Here is a 21,045-nt window from a genome sequence, read left to right as displayed (position 1 = left end):
TCTTACCTTAAAATTTTCAATTGACTTTTTTCTTCTAAATTGCGGGCTTTTAGGCTTGCGGGTGCAGAAAATGCTACAATTTATTGCGTCATTTTTGGTGCGTGAATATCGTCATTTCCAGCGTCATAGTTGACGCCGGAAGTTTTCACGTGGTTGCGTCATTTTTGACGCATGTTTGTTGCAGACGTTTTTTGGCGCCAAAAAATGTGGGCGTCATACTTGGCGCCAGTTTTTTTCACATTATTTCAGTCTCACTTTTTAGTTGCTTCTGGTTGCTAGAGGCTTGTTTTGTTTTGCATTTTTTCCCATTCCTGAAACTGTCAGTCATTTAAGGAATTTGATATTTTTGCTTTGTATGTTTTTTTTCTATTACATATTGCAAGATGTCACTACCTGACCCTGGATCAGAATCTACTTCTGGAAAGACGCTGCCTGATGTTGGTTCTACCAAAGCTAAGTGCATTTGTTGTAAACTTTTGGTAACTGTTCCTTCGGCTGTAGTTTGCATTAGTTGTCATGATAATCTAACGCGGATAATATTTCCATTAGTAATAATCCATTACCTGTTGTTGTTCCTTCAACATCTAATGTACAGGATGTTACTGTTAATGTAAGATAATTTGTTTCTAATTCTATTCGGAAGGCTCTGTCTGTTATTCCTCCTTCTAGCAAACGTAAAAGGTCTTTTAAAACTTATCATATTTCAGATGAATTTTTAAATGACCGCCATCATTCTGACTTATCTATCTCTGATGAGGATCTATCTGGTTCAGAAGATTCTGCCTCAGATATTGACACTGATAAATCTTCGTATTTGTTTAAGATGGAGTTTATTCGTTCTTTACTTAAAGAAGTGTTGATTGCATTAGATATGGAGGAGTCTAGTCCTCTTGATAGTAAAACTAATAAGCGTTTAAATTCAGTTTTTAAACCTCATGTAGGTTCTTCCAGAAGTTTTTCCAGTTCCTGATGCTATTTCAGAAGTAATTTCTAGGGAATGGAATAGTCTGGGTACTTCATTTACTCCTTTTCTCCAAGGTTTAAGAAATTGTACCCTTTGCCATCTGATAGATTAGAGTTTTGGGAAAAAATCCCCAAAGTTGATGGGGCTCTCTCTACTCTTGCTAAACGTACTACTATTCCTACCGCAGATAGTACTTCTTTTAAGGATCCTTTAGATAGGAAGCTTAAATCCTTTCTAAGGAAGGCTTATTTATGTTCAGGTAATCTTCTTAGACCTGCTATTTCTTTGGCTGATGTTGCTGCAGCTTCCACCTTCTGGTTGGAGGCTTTAGCGCAACAAGTGTCAGACCATAATGCTTATAGCTTTGATAAACTTCTTCAACATGCTAATAACTTTGTTTGTGATGCAATTTTTGATATCATTAGAATTGATGTCAGGTATATGTCTTTAGCTATTTTAGCTAGAAGAGCTTTATGGCTTAAGTCTTGGAATGCAGATATGACTTCTAAGTCAACGTTGCTTTCTCTTTCTTTCCAAGATAATAAATTATTTGGTTCTCAGTTGGATTCAATAATTTCAACTGTTACTGGGCGGAAGGGAGCCTTTTTGCCTCAGGACAAAAATCTAAAGGTAAATATAGGGCTGCTAATCGTTTTCGTTCCTTTCGTCAGAATAAGGAACAGAAGCCTGACCCTTCCCCTAAAGGAACAGTTTCCGTTTGGAAACCTTCTCCAGTCTGGAATAAATCCAAGCCTTTTAGAAAGTCAAAACCAGCTCCCAAATCCGCATGAAGGTGCGGCCCTCATTCCAGCACAGCTGGTAGGGGGCAGGTTAAGATTTTTCAAAGATGTTTGGACTAATTCGATTCAAAGTCTTTGGATTCATAACATTGTTTCTCAAGGGTACAGAATAGGTTTCAAGGTAAGACCGCCTGTGAGAAGATTTTTCTTCTCACGCATTCCAGTAAACCCAGTAAAGGCTCAGGCGTTTCTGAAATGTGTTTCAGACCTGGAGTCGGCTGGGGTAATTGTGCCAGTTCCAGATCTGGAACGAGGTCTGGGGTTTTACTCAAATCTGTTCATTGTACCAAAGAAGGAGAATTCTTTCAGACCAGTTCTGGATCTAAAAATATTGAATCGTTATGCAAGTATAGCAACATTCAAAATGGTGACTATAAGGACTATTCTGCCTTTTGTTCAGCAAGGGCATTATGTGTCTACAATAGACTTATAGGATGCATATCTTCATATTCCAATTCATCCAGACCACTATCAGTTCCTGAGATTCTCTTTTCTAGACAAGCATTACCAGTTTGTTGCTCTTCCTTTTGGCCTAGCAACAGCTCCAAGGATCTTTTCAAAGGTTCTCGGTGCCCTTCTCTCTGTAATCAGAGAACAGGGAATTGCGGTATTTCCTTATTTGGACGATATCTTGGTACTTGCTCAGTCTTTACATTCTGCAGAATCTCATACGAATCAACTTGTGTTGTTTCTTCAAAGACATGGTTGGAGGATCAATTTACCAAAGAGTTCCTTGATTCCTCAGACAAGAGTAACCTTTTTGGGGTTTCCAAATAGATTCAGTGTCCATGACTTTGTCTCTAACAGAAAAAGAGACGTCTGAAATTGGTTTCAGCTTGTCGAAACCTTCAGTCTCAATCATTCCCTTCGGTAGCTTTGCACATGGAAATTCTAGGTCTCATGACTGCTGCATCAGACGTGATCCCTTTTGCTCGTTGTCACATGAGACCTCTCCAGCTTTGTAAGCTGAACCAATGGTGCAGGGATTATACAAAGCTATCACAATTAATATCCTTAAATCCCAATGTTTGATCTTCTCTGACTTGGTGGTTGGATCACCATCGTTTAATTCAAGGGGCCACTTTTGTTCGTCCAACCTGGACTGTGATCTCAACAGATGCGTGTGTTTCAAGTTAGGGAGCTGTATGGGGATCTCTGACAGCGCAGGGGGTTTGGGAATCTCAGGAGGTGAGATTACCAATCAACATTTTGGAACTCTGTGCAATTTTCAGAGCTCTTCAGCTCTGGCCTCTTCTGAAGAGAGAATCGTTTATTTGTTTTCAGACAGAAAATGTCACAACCGTGGCGTATGTCAATCATCAAGGTGGGACTCACAGTCCTCAGGCTATGAAAGAAGTATCTCGGATACTTGTATGGGCGGAATCCAGCTCCTGTCTAATCTCTGCGGTTCACATACCAGGTATAGACAATTGGGAAGCGGAGTATCTCAGTCGCCAGACATTACATCCGGGCGAATGGTCTCTTCACCCAGAGGTATTTCTTCAGATTGTTCAAATGTGGGGACTTCCAGAAATAGATCTGGTGGCTTCTCATCTAAACAAGAAACTTCCCAGGTATCTGTCCAGATCCAGGGATCCTCAGACGGAAGCGTTGTCACTTCCTTGGAATAATCAACCTGCTTATATCTTTCCGCCTCTAGTAGTTCTTCCAAAAGTGATTTCCAAAATCCTAATGGAGCGTTCGTTTGTACTGCTGGTGGCTCCAGCATGGCCATACAGGTTTTGGTATGCGGATCTCGTTCGGATGGCCAGTTGCCAACCTTGGACACTTCCTTTAAGGCCAGACCTTCTATCTTAATACCCATTTTTCCATCAGGATCTCAAATCATTAAATTTGAAGGTATGGAGATTGAACGCTTAATACTTAGTCATAGAGGTTTTCTCTGATTCGGTGATTAATACTATGTTACAGGCTCGTAAATCTGTGTCTAGAAAGATTTATTACCGAGTTTGGAAGTCTTACATTTCTTGGTGTTCTTCTCATAAATTCTCTTGGCATTCTTTAAGAATTCCTAGAATTTTACAGTTTCTTCAGGATGGTTTGGAAAAAGGTTTGTCTGCAGGTTAATGAAAGGGAAAATCTCTGCTCTTTCTGTTCTTTTTCACAGAAAGATTGCTAATCATCCTGATATTCATTGTTTTGTATAGGCTTTGGTTCGTATTAAGCCTGTCATTAAGTCAATCTCTCCTCCTTGGAGTCTTAATTTGGTTCCGAGGGCTTTACAGGCTCCTCTGTTTGAACCTATGCATTATCTGGATATTAAATTACTTTCTTGGAAAGTTTTGTTCCTTTTGGCCATCTCTTCTGCTAGAAGAGTTTCTGAGTTATCTGCTCTCTCTTGTGAATCTCCTTTTCTAAATTTTTCATCAGGATAAGGCGGTGTTGCGGACTTCATTTAATTTTTTACCTAAAGTTGTGAATTCTAACAACATTAGTAGAGAAATTGTTGTCCCTTCATTGTGTCCTAATCCTAAGAATTTTCTGGAGAGATCTTTACATTCTTTTGATGTAGTAAGAGCTTTGAAATATGTTGAAGCTACTAAAGATTTCAGAAAGACTTCTAGTCTATTTGTTATCTTTTCTGGTTCTAGGAAAGGTCAGAAGGCTTCTGCCATTTCTTTGACGTCTTGGTTAAAGTCTTTGATTCATCATGCTTATGTGGAGTCAGGTAAATCCCCGCCTCAAAGGATTACGGCTCATTCTACTAGGTCAGTTTCTACTTCCTGGGCTTTTAGGAATGAAGCTTCTGTTGATCAGATTTGAAAAGCAGCAACTTGGTCTTCTTTGCATACTTTTACTAAATTCTACCATTTTGACGTTTTCTCTTCTGAAGCAGTTTTTGGTAGAAAAGTACTTCAGGCAGCTGTTTCAGTTTGATTCTTCTGCTTATAATTTCAGTTTTTTTTTTCATTAGAAGATTAAAACTTTTATTTGGGTTGTGGATTATTTTTTCAGCGGAATTGGCTGTCTTTATTTTATCCCTCCCTCTCTAGTGACTCTTGCGTGGAAGTTCCACATCTTGGGTATCTGCTATCCCATACGTCACTAGCTCATGGACTCTTGCCAATTACATGAAAGAAAACATAATTTATGTAAGAACTTACCTGATAAATTTATTTCTTTCATATTGGCAAGAGTCCATGAGGCCCACCCTTTTTGTGGTGGTGATGATTTTTTTGTATAAAGCACAATTATTCCAATTCCTTATTTGATGCTTTCGCTCCTTTCTTATCACACCACTTCTTGGCTATTCGTTAAACTGAACTGTGGGTGTGGTGAGGGGTGTATTTATAGGCATTTTGAGGTTTGGGAAATTTTGCCCCTCCTGGTAGGAATGTATATCCCATACGTCACTAGCTCATGGACTCTTGCCAATATGAAAGAAATGAATCTATCAGGTAAGTTTTTAATTAAACCAAATTTTATGCTTACCTGATAAATTTCTCTCTTGTGGTGTATCCAGTCCACAGGTTCATCCATTACTTGTGGGATATTCTCCTTCCCAAGAGGAAGTTGCAAGACACCCACAGCAGAGCTGTCTATATAGCTCCTCCCCTAACTTCCACCCCCAGTCATTCGACCGAAGACAAGCAAGAGAAAGGAGAAACTATAGGGTGCAGTGGTGACTGTAGTTTAAAAATAAAAAACACCACCCTTAAAGTGACAGGGCGGGCCGTGGACTGGATACACCAGAAGAGAAAGAAATTTATCAGGTAAGCATAAATTTAGTTTTCTCTTGTAAGGTGTATCCAGTCCACGGGTTCATCCATTACTTGTGGGATACCAATACCAAAGCTTTAGGACACGGATAAAGGGAGGGACAAGGCAGGAACTTAAACAGAAGGCACCACTGCCTGCAAGACCTTTCTCCCAAAAATAGCCTCTGAGGAAGCAAAAGTATCAAATTTGTAGAATTTAGAAAAAGTATGAAGCGAAGACCATGTGGAAGCTACCGCTCTATTGGAATGAGCTGTAATTCTTTCAGGAGGCTGCTGGCCAGCAGTCTCATAAGCTAAACAGATTATGCTTCTCAGCCAAAAAGAATGAGAAGATGCCGAAGCCTTTTGGCCTCTTCTCTGTTCAGAGTAGACAACAAACAATGCAGATGTTTGACGAAAATCCTTAGTAGCTTGTAAATAAAACAAGCACGAACCACGTCAAGATTGTGTAATAGACGTTCCTTCTTTGAAGAAGGATTAGGACACAATGACGGAACAACAATCTCCTGATTGATATTCTTATTAGATACCACCTTAGGAAGAAACCCAGGTTTGGTACGCAAAACTACTTTATCTGCATGGAAGATCAGATAAGGGGAATCACACTGTAAGGCAGATAACTCTGAAACTCTACGAGCCAAAGAGATAGCTACCAAAAACAGAACTTTCCAAGATAAAAGCTTGATATCTATGGAATGCAGAGGTTCAAACGGAACCCCTTGAAGAATTTTAAGAACTAAATTTAAACTCCATGGTGGAGCAACAGGTTTAAACACAGGCTTGATTCTAACTAAAGCCTGACAAAACGCCTGAACGTCTGGAACATCTGCCAGACGCTTGTGTAGAAGACTAGACAGAGCAGAAATCTGTCCCTTTAAGGAACTAGCTGACAATCCCTTCTCCAATCCTTCTTGGAGAAAAGATAATATCCTAGGAATCCTGACTTGACTCTATGAGTAACCCTTGGATTCACACCAATGAAGATATTTACACCATATCTTATGATAGATTTTCCTGGTGACAGGCTTTCGAGCCTGAATTAAAGTATCAATGACCGACTCGGAGAAACCACGATTTGATAAAATCAAGCGTTCAATCTCCAAGCAGTCAGTCACAGAGAAATTAGATTTGGATGTTTGAATGGACCTTGGAGTAGAAGGTCCTGCCTCAGCGGCAGAGTCCATGGTGGAAGGGATGACATGCCCACCAGATCTGCATACCAAGTCCTGCGTGGCCACGCAGGTGCTATCAAAATCACCGAAGCTCTCTCCTGCTTGATCTTGGCAATCAGACGAGGGAGGAGAGGAAATGGTGGGAACACATAAGCCAGGCTGAAGGACCAGGGCGCTGCTAGAGCATCTATCAGCGCTACCTGGGGATCCCTTGACCTGGACCCGTAACAAGGAAGCTTGGCGTTCTGACGAGACGCCATCAGATCCAGTTCTGGTTTGCCCCATAGTTGAATCAGCTGGGCAAATACCTCTGGATGGAGCTCCCACTCCCTCGGATGAAAAGTCTGCCGACTTAGAATATCCGCCTCCCAGTTCTCTACTCCTGGGATATGGATAGCTGAGAGATGGCAAGAGTGAACCTCTGCCCATAGAATTATCTTTGAAACCTCCAACATTGCCAGGGGGCTTCTTGTTCCCCCCTAATGGTTGATATAGGCTACAGTCGAGATGTTGTCCGACTGAAATCTGATGAACCTGACCACAGCTAGTTGAGGCCAAGCATTGAATATCGCTCTCAGTTCCAGAATGTTTATCGGAAGGAGGGCTTCCTCCTGAGTCCATGAACCCTGAGCCTTCAGGGAGTTCCAGACCGCCCCCCAGCCCAGAAGGCTGGCATCTGTTGTCACTATAGTCCACTCTGGCTTGCGGAAACTCATTCCCCTGGACAGATGGACCCGAGATAACCACCAGAGAAGAGAATCCCTGGTCTCTTGATCCAGATTTAGCAGAGGGGACAAATCTGTGTAGCCCCCATTCCACTGATTGAGCATGCAAAGTTGCAGTGGTCTGAGATGTAGACGGGCAAACGGAACTATGTCCATTGCCGCTACCATTAGGCCGATTACTTCCATACACTGAGCCACTGACGGCCGAGAAGTGGAATGAAGAGCACGGCAGGAAGTTAGAAGCTTTGATAATCTGACCTCTGTAAGAAAAATTTTCATTTCTACTGAATCTATCAGTGATCCTAGGAAGGAAACTCTTGTTAGAGGGGAGAGAGAACTCTTTTCTTCGTTCACCTTCCACCCGTGAGACCTCAGTAAGGCCAGAACAATGTCCGTATGGGACTTGGCGATTTGAAAAGTCGACGCCTGTATCAGAATGTCGTCTAGGTAAGGAGCCACTGCTATGCCCCGTGGTCTTAGAACCGCCAGTAGGGACCCTAGAACCTTCGTAAAGATTCTTGGTGCCGTGGCTAACCCGAAGGGAAGAGCCACAAACTGGTAATGCCTGACTAAGAAGGCGAACCTGAGGAACTGATGATGATCTTTGTGAATTGGAATGTGGAGATAAACATCCTTTAAGTCCACGGTAGTCATATATTGACCCTCCTGGATCATAGGGAGGATGGTTCGGATATTCTCCATCTTGAAGGATGGGACCGTGAGAAATTTGTTTAGGATCTTGAGATCCAAGATTGGTCTGAAAGTTCCCTCTTTTTTGGGAACCATAAACAGATTTGAATAGAAGCACTGCCCGTTCCTCCCTTGGAACTGGGTGGATCACTCCCATAACCAGTAGGTCTTGAACACAACGTAAGAATGCCTCTCTCTTTATCTGGTTTACAGATAATTGTGAGAGATGAAATCTCCCCTTGGGAGATGAAGCTTTGAAGTCCAGAAGATATCCCTGGGAAACAATCTCTAATGCCCAGGGATCCTGGATGTCTCTTGCCCAAGCCTGGGCGAAGAGGGAAAGTCTGCCCCCTACTAGATCCGGTCCCGGATCGGGGGCTACTCCTTCATGCTGTCTTAGAGGCAGCCGCAGGTTTCTTGGCCTGCTTCCCCTTGTTCCAAGCCCGGTTAGGTCTCCAGACTGGTTTGGACTGGGCGAAATTTCCCTCTTGTTTTGCATTAGAGGAAACTGAAGCTGCGCCACTCTTGAAGTTTCGAAAGGAACGAAAATTATTCTATTTGGTCCTTAACTTATTGGACCTATCCTGAGGAAGGGCGTGATCTTTTCCTCCAGTAATATCAGAAATGATCTCCTTCAGACCACGCCCGAATAGGGTCTGTCCCTTGAAGGGGATGTTAAGAAGCTTAGACTTTGAAGTAACGTCTGCTGACCAGGACTTAAGCCATAGCGCCCTACGCGCCAAAATGGCAAAACCTGAATTCTTAGCCGTTAGCTTGGCTAAATGAAAAATGGCGTCAGAAATAAAGGAGTTAGCCAACTTAAGAGCTTTAATCCTGTCTAGAATATCGTCTAGCGGGGTCTCCACCTGTAGAGCCTCCTCAAGAGACTCAAACCAAAAAGCCACTGCAGCAGTAACTGGGGCAATGCATGCAAGAAGCTGGAGAATAAAACCTTGATGTATAAAAATTTTCTTAAGGAGACCCTCCAATTTTTTATCCATAGGATCTAGGAAAGCACAACTGTCCTCGACGGGGATAGTTGTACGCTTAGCTAGGGTAGAGACTGCTCCCTCCACCTTAGGAACCGTCTGCCACGAGTCCCGTATGGCGGCATCTACGGGAAACATCTGTTTGAAAGCAGGAGGGGGAGAGAACGGCATACCTGGTCTATCCCATTCCTTAGTAATAATTTCCGAAAACCTCTTAGGGACTGGAAAAACATCAGTGTAAACAGGCACTGCAAAGTATTTGTCCATTTTACACAATTTCTGTGGAACCACAATAGGGTCACAGTCATCCAGTCGCTAAAACCTCCCTAAGCAATAAGCGGAGGTGTTCAAGCTTAAATTTAAACGCTGTCATTTCAGAATCAGACTGAAGTAACGCCTTCCCTGAGTCTGAAAAGTCACCCACAGATAGCTCACCTGCCTCGGCTTCTGAGCATTGTGAGGGTATATCGGACACAGGCATTAAAGCGTCAGAAAGCTCTGTATTAGTTCTAGCCCCAGAGCTGTCTCGCTTTCCTTATAACCCTGGAAGTTTGGAGAATACCTCTGAGAGGGTAGCATTCATAACTGCCGCCATGTCCTGTAAGGTAAAAGAATTAGACGCGCTAGATGTACTTGGCGTCACTTGAGCGGGAGTTGATGTACTTGGCGTCACTTGAGCGGGAGTTATAGGTTCTGACACAAGGGGAGGGGTAGATGGCATAATCTCCCTCTTTTCAGTCAGAGAATCCCCTGGAGATAAATCTTTAAGCACCATACTATGGTCTTTATAGTTTATAGAAATATCAGTACATTTGGTACACATTCTAAGAGGGGTTCCACCATGGCTTCCAAACATATTGAACAAGGAGTTTCCTCTATGTCAGACATGTTTAACAGACTAGTAATGAGACAAGCAAGCTTGGAAAACACTTTAATAAAGGTGAAACAGCAATTAAACAAAAACGTTACTGTGCCTTTGAGAAAAAAACTAGCACTTAAACTGCAAAACAGTGTAAAAATACAGTAAAGTCTTTGAAATTTTTACAGTGTGTGTAAGACTAAAGCAACATTGCACCCACTTGCAAATGGATGATTAACCCCTTAGGCCCCAAACCGGATTGAAAAACGTTAAAAAAACGTTAAGTCAATTGAGCACCTTGCCACAGCTCTGCTGAGGCTCCTACCTGCCCTCAAAAACAATTTTGTGCAAAAATAACCCCTTTGAAATGGTCCTCAGATGCCAGAGACTCCTCTAGGGAAGCTGGATGTCTCAGTCTGAATTAAAACTGCGCAGTTAGAGCACTAAAATAGGCCCCTCCCACCATGTACTGGATGCCAGAGGGGCCTTAAGAAAATACTCCTTGGAGTATCTGACTAGCCATGTGGAAACTAGGCCCCAAATAAAGACTCCCCAAATCATGTAAACGTTTTGTCACTAAGTAATATGATTATTAACATGAGTATTACCCTGTTTTGTAAGCATGATCCCAGTCGCTGTTAAATCACTGCATCAGGCTTACCTCAAATACACAAGGCTCTGTAAGCATTTTCTAGAACTTATTCATCTCTCTAGAAATAAAAATACTGAACATACCTCAAAGCAGGTAATCTGCAGACCGTTCCCCCAACTGAAGTTTTCCCATATTCTTCAGTTATGGGTGAGAACAGCAATGGACCTTAGTTACAAACCGCTAAGATCATTAAACCTCCAGGCAGAATTCTTCTTCTAATTTCTGCCTGAGAGTAAAACAGTACAACGCCGGTACCGTTTAAAAATAAACTCTTGATTGAAGGTAAAACTACACTAAGTCACCACATATCTCTTGATACTTCCTTTCTTGTCGAGAGTTGCAAGAGAATGACTGGGGGTGGCAGTTAGGGGAGGAGCTATATAGACAGCTCTGCTGTGGGTGTCCTCTTGTAACTTCCTGTTGGGAAGGAGAATATCCCACAAGTAATGGATGAACCCGTGGACTGGATACACCTTACAAGAGAAATTATGTTTTTACATAGAGCTGCTCAGGTTTTCCTGTCAGCTTTTTACAATTATCCTGCATCAGTTTCAAGTGATTTAGCATGTGAGTATTATGCCCCTTTAAGCTTACATCTGCTTTTCAACAAAAGATACCAAAAGAACGGACATTTTATAAAAGAAGTAAAATTAGAAAGGTATAGAAAATTGCATGCTTTGTATGATTTTAGTAACATTTTGGGTTCCATGTCCCCTTAACAGCTAAGTAAAATGTAAGAGGGGACCTCTACCCTTTTTAAATTAATGCAAATATTGTTTTTATTATTATTTTTTTACAATATTATACCAACAGCACTATGCAATATGTTGGGATTTTAAAAACAGAATTTATGCTTACCTGATAAATTACTTTCTTACGGTGTATCCAGTCCACGGATTCATTCTTACTTGTGGGATATTCTCATTCCCTACAGGAAGTGGCAAAGAGAGCACACAGCAGAGCTGTCCATATAGCTCCCCCTCAGGCTCCGCCCCCCCCCCCCCAGTCATTTGACCGACGGTTAGGAGAAAAAGGAGAAACCATAGGGTGCAGTGGTGACTGTAGTTTTAAACAAATTTTTTTTTTATCCTAACTTAAATGCCAGGGCGGGCCGTGGACTGAATACACCGTAAGAGAAAGTAATTTATCAGGTAAGCATAAATTCTGTTTTCTCTTACAAGGTGTATCCAGTCCACTGATTCATCCTTACTTGTGGGATACCAATACCAAAGCTTTAAGACACGGATGAAGGGAGGGAACAAGTCAGGTAACCTAAACGGAAGGCACCACTGCTTGCAAAACCTTTCTCCCAAAAATAGCCTCCGAAGAAGCAAAAGTATCGAATTTGTAAAATTTGGCAAAAGTATGCAGTGAAGACCAAGTCGCTGCCTTACAAATCTGTTCAACAGAAGCCTCATTCTTGAAAGCCCATGTGGAAGACACAGCTCTGGTGGAATGAGCTGTAATTCATTCAGGAGGCTTCTGTCCAGCAGTCTCAAAAGCCAATCGGATGATGCTTTTCAGCCAGAAGGTAAGAGGTAGCAGTCGCTTTCTGACCTCTCCTCCTACCAGAATAGACAACAAAAAAGGATGATGTTTGTCTGAAATCTTCAGTTGCTTTTAAATAGAATTTTAAAGCACGAATCACATCAAGATTGTGTAATAGTCGTTCCTTCTTAGAAACTGGATTAGGACACAGAGAAGGAACAATGATTTCCTGGTTAATATTCTTATTAGAAACCACTTTCGGAAGAAAACCAGGTTTGGTACGCAAAACTACCTTATCTGCATGGAACACCAGATAGGGTAAATTACACTGCAAAGCAGACAATTCTGAAACTCTTCAAGCAGAAGAAATAGCTACCAAAAACAAAACTTTCCAAGATAATAACTTAATATCTATGGAATGTAAAGGTTCAAACGGGACCCCTTGAAGAACTGAAAGAATTAAATTAAGACTCCATGGAGGAGCCACAGGTTTATAGACAGGCTTAATTCTGACTAAAGCCTGTGCAAACGCTTGAACGACTGGTACTTCTGCCAGATGCTTGTGTAACAGGATAGACAGAGCAGATATCTGTCCCTTTAAGGAACTAGCTGACAAACCTTTCTCCAATCCTTCTTGGAGAAAAGACAATATCCTGGGAATCCTAATCTTACTCCACGAGTAACCCTTGGATTCACACCAACAAAGATATTTCCGCCATATCTTATGGTAAATCTTCCTGGTGACAGGCTTTCTAGCCTGGATCAGAGTATCTATAACCGATTCAGAGAACCCACGCTTAGATAGAATTAAGCGTTCAATCTCCAAGCAGTCAGTTGCAGAGATACTAGATTTGGATGATTGAATGGACCCTGAATTAGAAGATCGTGCCTCAATGGCAGTGTCCAAGGTGGAACAGATGACATGTCCACTAGGTCTGCATACCAAGTCCTGCGTGGCCACGCAGGCGCTATCAGAATTACCGAAGCCTTCTCCTGTTTGATTCTGGCTACCAGCCGAGGGAGAAGGGGAAACGGTGGAAAGACATAAGCCAGATTGAAGGACCAAGGCGCTACTAGAGCATCTATCAGTGCCGCCTTGGGGTCCCTGGACCTGGATCCATAAAGAGGAAGTTTGGTGTTCTGACGGGACGCCATCAGATCCAATACTGGAATGCCCCATAGCTGGGTCAGTTGAGCAAAAACCTCCGGGTGGAGTTCCCACTCCCCCGGGTGAAAAGTCTGACGACTTAGAAAATCCGCCTCCCAGTTGTCTACTCCTGGGATGTGAATTGCAGATAGATGGCAGGAGTGATCCTCCACCCATTTGATGATCTTGGTTACTTCCTTCATCGCTAGGGAGCTCTTTGTTCCTCCCTGATGATTGATGTAAGCTACAGTCGTGATGTTGTCCGACTGAAATCTGATGAATTTAGCCGCCGCTAGTTGAGGCCATGCCTGGAGTGTGTTGAATATCGCTCTCAGTTCCAAAATGTTTATCGGGAGAAGAGACTCTTCCAGAGACCATAGGCCCTGAGCTTTCAGGGAGTCCGAGACCGCACCCCAGCCTAACAGACTGGCATCGGTCGTGACAATGATCCACTCCGGTCTGCGGAAGCACATTCCCTGAGACAGGTGATCCTGAGACAACCACCAGAGAAGAGAATCTCTGGTTTTCTGGTCCAGTAGTATTTGAGGAGACAAATCTGCATAATCCCCATTCCACTGTTTGAGCATGCACAGTTGCAGTGGTCTGAGATGAATTCAGGCAAAAGGGAACACGTCCATTGCCGCAACCATTAATCCGATTACCTCCATGCACTGAGCTACAGAAGGCCGAGGAATGGAATGAAGAGCTCGGCAAGTAGTTAAAAGCTTTAACTTCCTGACCTCCGTCAGAAATATTTTCATTTCTACCGAGTCTATTTGTGTTCCCAGGAAGGGAACCCTTATGAGCGGGGACAGAAAACTTTTTTCTACGTTCACCTTCCACCCGTGAGACCTTAGAAAGGCCAGAACAATGTCCGTATGAGCCTTGGCTCTGTGAAAGGACGACGCCTGTATTAAGATGTCGTCTAGGTAAGGTGCTACTGCAATGCCCCGCGGTCTTAGTACCGCTAGGAGGGACCCTAGCACCATTGTAAAAAATCTGGGAGCAGTGGCCAACCAGAAAGGAAGGGCCACGAACTGGTAATGCTTGTCCAGAAAGGCGAACCTTAGGAACTGATGGTGATCTTTGTGGATAGGAATATGTAGGTACGCATCCTTTAGATCCACGGTAGTCATATATTGACTTTCCTGGATCATCGGCAAAATTGTCCGAATGGTTTCCATTTTGAATGATGGAACTCTGAAGAATTTGTTTAGAATTTTTAGATCCAGGATTGGCCTGAAAGTTCCTTCCTTTTTGGGAACTACAAATAGGTTTGAGTAAAAACCCAGTCCTTGCTCTGCAATCGGAACTGGATATATCACTCCCATCTTTAGTAGATCTTCTACGCAGCGTAAGAACGCCTGTTTCTTTGTCTGGTCTGAAGACCAACGAGAAATGTGGAACCTTCCCCCCTTGGAGGAGATTCCTTGAATTCTAGAAGATATCCCTGGGTAACAATCTCTAAAGCCCAGGGATCGTGAACATCTCTTGCCCAGGCCTGAGTGAAGAGAGAGAGTCTGCCCCCTACCAGATCCGGTCCCGGATCGGGGGGTCACCCCTTCATGCTGTCTTAGTAGCAGCCGCAGACTTCTTGGCCTGTTTACATTTGTTCCAGCCCTGCAAGGGTTTCCAGGTTGCTTTGGGCTGGGAAGCGTTACCCTCTTGCTTTGCGTTTGTAGAGGTTGAAGCAGGGCCGCTCCTGAATTGCGAAAGGAGCAAAAATTTGCCTTGTTTTTGGCCTTAAACGGTCTATCTTGCGGGAGGGCATGGCCCTTTCCCCCAGTGATATCCGAAATAATTTCTTTCAACTCGGGGCCGAAAAGGGTCTTTCCCTTGAAAGGAATATTTAGTAATTTTGTTTTGGACGACACGTCAGCCGACCACGATTTGAGCCAAAGCGCTCTCCGCGCCATAATGGCAAAAACAGAATTTTTCGCCACTAACTTAGCTAATTGTAAAGCGGCATCTGTGATAAAAGAATTAGCCAGCTTTAGGGCATGAATTCTATCCATGACTTCGTCATATGAAGTCTCCCTCTGGAGCGACTCCTCCAGCGCCTCAAACCAAAAAGCCGCTGCAGTAGTTACAGGAATAATGCAGGCAATAGGTTGGAGAAGGAAACCTTGTTGAACAAATATTTTCTTTAGTAAACCTAATTTTTTATCCATAGGATCTTTGAAAGCACAACTGTCTTCTATTGGTATGGTTGTGCGCTTGGCTAGTGTTGAAACTTCTCCCTCTACCTTAGGGACCGTCTGCCACGCGTCCCGCCTGGGGTCAGTTATGGGGAACATTTTCTTAAAGATGGGGGGTGGGGGGGAACAAAAGGTACACCTGGTCTCTCCCACTCCCTAGTTACAATATCCGCCACCCTCTTCGGGATCGGAAACGCATCAGTGTATACAGGGACTTCAAGAAACTTGTCCATTTTACACAATTTTTCCTGGGACCACCATGGGGTCGCAATCATCCAGCGTAGCTAAAACCTCCTTAAGCAGTACGCGGAGGTGTTCCAGCTTAAATTTAAACGCTAAGGAATCTGATTCTGCCCGCTGAGAAACCTTTCCTGTGTCAGAAATTTCTCCCTCGGACAGCACATCCCTCACTGCCACTTCAGAGTGTTGTGAGGGTACAACGGATAAATCATCCAAAGCTTCTGATTGCTCATCCTCTGTTCTTAAAACTGAGCTATCACGATTTTTAGGAAAAACTGGCAGTTTGGATAGAAAGGCCGCAAGGGAATTATCCATGACTGCTGCTAATTGTTGTAATGTAATAGGGGCCAATGCGCTAGAGGTACTAGGCATCACTTGCACGGGCGTAACTGGTGTCGAAAAATGGGGAGAGGAAGGTGGACTATCCTCATTACCTTCCGTTAAAGAATCATCTTGTGCAACATTTTTAAGTGTCACTGCATGGTCTTTAAAATGCTTAGATACCTTAGCACACTTTAAACACAAATGTAAAGGGGGATCCACCATGGCTATTAAACACATAGAACAACGTCTATCTGAAGGCTCGGACATGTTAGACTGAGACAGCACTCAAATACAGAAAAATACAATTTTAGAAAAAACAGTACTGTGCCTTTAAATAATAAAAAGCGCACACTTTTTTTTACTAAATCTCAAAAAATAACCCAATCTTTATGAAATTTGCACCATATGTTCCTAATGCTTTGAAATAATTGCACAGTGAATTTCAAGTCAATTAACCCCTTAATGGCCAAACCGGAGCAAAGTAAAGCTGGCAACCGGTTAGCAAACTACAGCACCATGCCACAGCAATCTGCTGTGGCCCTACCTTCCTTGGGGATTAGTTTTGATCGAAAATAAGCCTCTATGAAGTCCTCAAGTAATCTTTGGACCCTCCACGTGAAGCTGCATGAAGCTGTCTGCAATAACTGCGCAATTGAGGCGCGAAATTTAGGCCCCCTCCCTCTCCACTCTGGAGTTGTGGGGCCTTCACAAGCCTAAATAGGTGTCTAAATATTTGCCATGTGGAATAAACCCCATAAAAACGTTCCAAATGTAATAAAAACTTGTAAAAAGATCAGATTTTTGTTATAAAATAATAGACTGCCCCTTAACAATGCCCACCAGTGTTTTGAGCCCTTTTAAATAATCCTTCCTTCTATACTAAGTCTCAGAATATGGCTTACCTTCCCCACATGGGGATTCTCGTCAGTCTTCTAGCATTACTAAGTCTTGTTAGAAAAAAGGACTGAGCATACCTTATAGCAGTTAAGCCTGCAAACTGTTCCCCCCAACTGAAGTTTTCTGGTACTCCCCAGTCCTGTGTGGGAACAGCAATGGATTTTAGTTACAACATGCTAAAATCGTTTTCCTCTCAGCAGAAATCTTCGACACTTTCTGCCACAGAGTAAATAGTACATACCGGCACTATTTAAAAATAACAAACTCTTGATTGAAGAAATAAAAACTACAAATCTAACACCACATTCACTTTACCCTCCCGTGGAGATGCTACTTGTTAGAGCAGCAAAGAGAATGACTGGGGGGGCGGAGCCTGAGGGGGAGCTATATGGACAGCTCTGCTGTGTGCTCTATTTGCCACTTCCTGTAGGGAATGAGAATATCCCACAAGTAAGGATGAATCCGTGGACTTGTAAGAGAAATGAATAACAGTAGTACGAGCTGTCCTCATTTACAAAAAGAGTTTTGTTATGTGGACAAATCTCAAGAGTAAATCTTAATTACAAAAGCTGTAAGGTAAGTATATGTTTTGAATGTCATTTTTGAAGTCATGTTTAAGATTAGGATAACATTTGAGCCACTCAGAAGTGCTGCATCTCATGTTACAAATTTATAATGTGCATTTGGAGGTTTTGGATACCTCAGGAATCGGAAGACAGCCGCTTGTTCCATTCGGTTATTTTTGAAGCCAAGTTTGTTCTTGTGAAGCTGAAACACACTAAGATCTGGATTTGCACAGATCCTAGTGTGTTGCAGTTTAACAAGAATATATTCGGTTCTGAAAATGGACGAATGGCACGAGAAGCCACTTTCGCATATTGGAGGTATCCAAAACCTCCAAATGCACATAATCTAATAAGTGGTAACATGAAAAACTAACACACAAATTAGACTATCTAAAAATACTATCTACATCAAGACCTGCTTCTCATAGAAATGGATATGACAATATATTCAGGGAAAATATAGTAGCTTCACAAAATATGAACGAATTGGATGAATGACAAATTATGATGTGAGGTCAAAAATAGAAACTGGACAAGCATGAGCATAATTTAAACAGTATGGGAAGATATTTTGATGTTGAATCTAGAAGATAAAGTATTGTCAAATTAAAGAGAAAAAAAAAAAAAGAGAAAATGTTAGCTTGCCTGGCTACTTCAAAGCAAATAATTCCATGTGTCTTCAATTATATATATATTGATAATATCATAAAAGGCACCAGGCTTTAAAAAAAACAAATATAAATTCTTACCATCATTTTTGTGGTTTTTGCTGAGCTCAGCGTGAGGAAAGACTTTGTGTAACACACGGATGATGTAAGTGTAAGTGCGCTCTAATAACGGCTTTATAACAGGGGTAAGAGCTTGTCCAGGAGACATCACAGCACGTTGAGAAGCAGGCACAATGTTTTTCATTGCATGGTAAAAATCTTGGGCACCAAGAACAACTGAAGAAATATCCAGTTGCAGCTTCTGACTGCTGGCATAAATTTGAGGGTAGCGCCGACGAAGGGCACTCAAGGCAGCCTCAGTGCAAAGTGCTTTAATGTCAGCTCCACAGTAGCCTGGGCAAAATGGAGAAGGAGAAACAGCAGTTTGTATTTATCATACCATAGCATCCGAGAAACCTATACTAAAAAAAAAAAAATCATTTTTATAGCATACAGCATATAACCAATTAGGCACTAAACTGCAAAACATCTGTATACAAAAGAAAGTTTTGAAATCCTTTAATACTGTTGGTAGCAAATTTTGCAATTCAGCAATATACTCTTAGAAAAGGCAGGTAGAATTAATTTTCCTGTCTCGTTCGCTGTGGTCAATTAGAGATAGATGGGAATTATAGTGAGCTCTGATCTACGTGAATGCTGTAAAGTCAGATATATTTCACCATACTTGTAATAATGAATGGACTTAGCCTGTCTGGAGGCAGTGAAACAAGCACTATATTTTCCTTAACCATTTTATGGAGGATTCAAATCTGAGGTCGTTTATTTACATATTATATATAACATATCAACATTAATTTGCAGATAAATTTCTGTATATCTATGTAGGTCTCAAATTTGTTTGGTTGTTTCTTTGGTGAAACTAAGTCTTTGTTTAGCAACATAACATCCCCATTCTTCAAATCCATATTTGACAAATTGAATATATTCTGTTTTGCTCTCTCTAGTACTTGTTCTTTTCTCTGTACCGTTATGATTTGTTGGCACCCTCTCTTTCCTCATTCAGATCCCCTCCCCTGCCTTCCCTTGGGCATTTCCTGTTCTCGCTTTTCTCTCTTCATTTCTTCCCCCTCTATCATCCACACTAGTCTCCACAGTGGCGTGATGCTTTGCTCTTGTCTTAAAAAAAAATGGGACCCCCTCCTTTCATTCTGACTAATATTATATTGTTCATAATGGTTACTGGCCATAGCCTGTGGTCTAGGCTCTTTGTATGTCCCATGATTCTTACAGTCATCCTGATGGTCATGCAACCTTTAATGATTTCTATAATCAGAATTGGCATTAGAATAGTAAGATTAAGTCTATTTCGGATTTTGTATATTAGGTCTTGCTCCTTCTCCCATCCATAACGAGTCTGTGTCGAACACTTTAAACCTATTAGAAATTGGGGTAGGGTTATGAATATTATTTTGCTCTTTATTCCCTTTTTTCAAATCCTTTTTCTTTGTCTTTGAACCTGATTGTGAATCAGGAGCATTAATTCTCTGAGTATACGGTCTGGATTTGTCCCTCCTGTAATTGTCAAAATACTTGAGAGCATAATTCTCCAAGCATTAAATGCTAGAGGGAGAGACCCAGCAAGGAACGAGGAGTTTCTTGACAAAGAATCTAAAGTGTCTAACTTTTCTAACAGATGACTTGATATTTACCCAAAAGGAATAAATCTCATGTTCCATAATACATGCTTAATCACATCTAAGAATGCGTAAACAAAAAACAAATTAGGTGGCCAGATTTTAACACAGAAGAATATTTTATGTCTTGATTGTTGATATTTAATGTTTGCTGCACTTATTATATTCCGCTACTAGAAGCAAGACATTCCTGTCAAACAAAAACAGAATTTATGTTTACCTGATAAATTACTTTCTCCAACGGTGTGTCCGGTCCACGGCGTCATCCTTACTTGTGGGATATTCTCTTCCCCAACAGGAAATGGCAAAGAGCCCAGCAAAGCTGGTCACATGATCCCTCCTAGGCTCCGCCTTCCCCAGTCATTCGACCGACGTAAAGGAGGAATATTTGCATAGGAGAAATCATATGATACCGTGGTGACTGTAGTTAAAGAAAATAAATTATCAGACCTGATTAAAAAACCAGGGCGGGCCGTGGACCGGACACACCGTTGGAGAAAGTAATTTATCAGGTAAACATAAATTCTGTTTTCTCCAACATAGGTGTGTCCGGTCCACGGCGTCATCCTTACTTGTGGGAACCAATACCAAAGCTTTAGGACACGGATGATGGGAGGGAGCAAATCAGGTCACCTAGATGGAAGGCACCACGGCTTGCAAAACCTTTCTCCCAAAAATAGCCTCAGAAGAAGCAAAAGTATCAAATTTGTAAAATTTAGTAAAAAGTGTGCAGTGAAGACCAAGTCGCTGCCTTACATATCTGATCAACAGAAGCCTCGTTCTTGAAGGCCCATGTGGAAGCCACGGCCCTAGTGGAATGAGCTGTGATTCTTTCAGGAGGCTGCCGTCCGGCAGTCTCATAAGCCAATCTGATGATGCTTTTAAGCCAAAAAGAGAGAGAGGTAGAAGTTGCTTTTTGACCTCTCCTTTACCAGAATAAACAACAAACAAGGAAGATGTTTGTCTGAAATCCTTTGTAGCATCTAAATAGAATTTTAGAGCACGAACTACATCCAAATTGTGCAACAAACGTTCCTTCTTTGAAACTGGATTCGGACACAAAGAAGGCACGACTATCTCCTGGTTAATGTTTTTGTTAGAAACAACTTTCGGAAGAAAACCAGGTTTAGTACGCAAAACCACCTTATCTGCATGGAACACCAGATAAGGAGGAGAACACTGCAGAGCAGATAACTCTGAAACTCTTCTAGCAGAAGAAATTGCAACCAAAA

At 42.0% G+C, this 21,045-nt stretch overlaps 1 protein-coding gene across 1 annotated transcript in view; it reads right to left on the bottom strand.

The window, feature by feature from the left end:
• ATAD2B (ATPase family AAA domain containing 2B) overlaps window positions 1–21,045 on the bottom strand; it is an 823,789-nt gene that overhangs the window by 487,032 nt on the left and 315,712 nt on the right. The window contains exon 15 of the mRNA XM_053711168.1: window positions 18,201–18,512. Within this exon, the coding sequence (XP_053567143.1) occupies window positions 18,201–18,512 (312 nt within the window). The remainder of the gene's footprint in view (window positions 1–18,200; window positions 18,513–21,045) is intronic.

This window comes from Bombina bombina, chromosome 4 (assembly GCF_027579735.1).
Source record: "Bombina bombina isolate aBomBom1 chromosome 4, aBomBom1.pri, whole genome shotgun sequence".
Classification (NCBI taxonomy): Eukaryota; Metazoa; Chordata; class Amphibia; order Anura; family Bombinatoridae; genus Bombina; species Bombina bombina.
The sequence above is the reverse complement of the archived record's forward strand: the minus strand, read 5'-3'. Positions and strand labels throughout refer to the sequence as shown.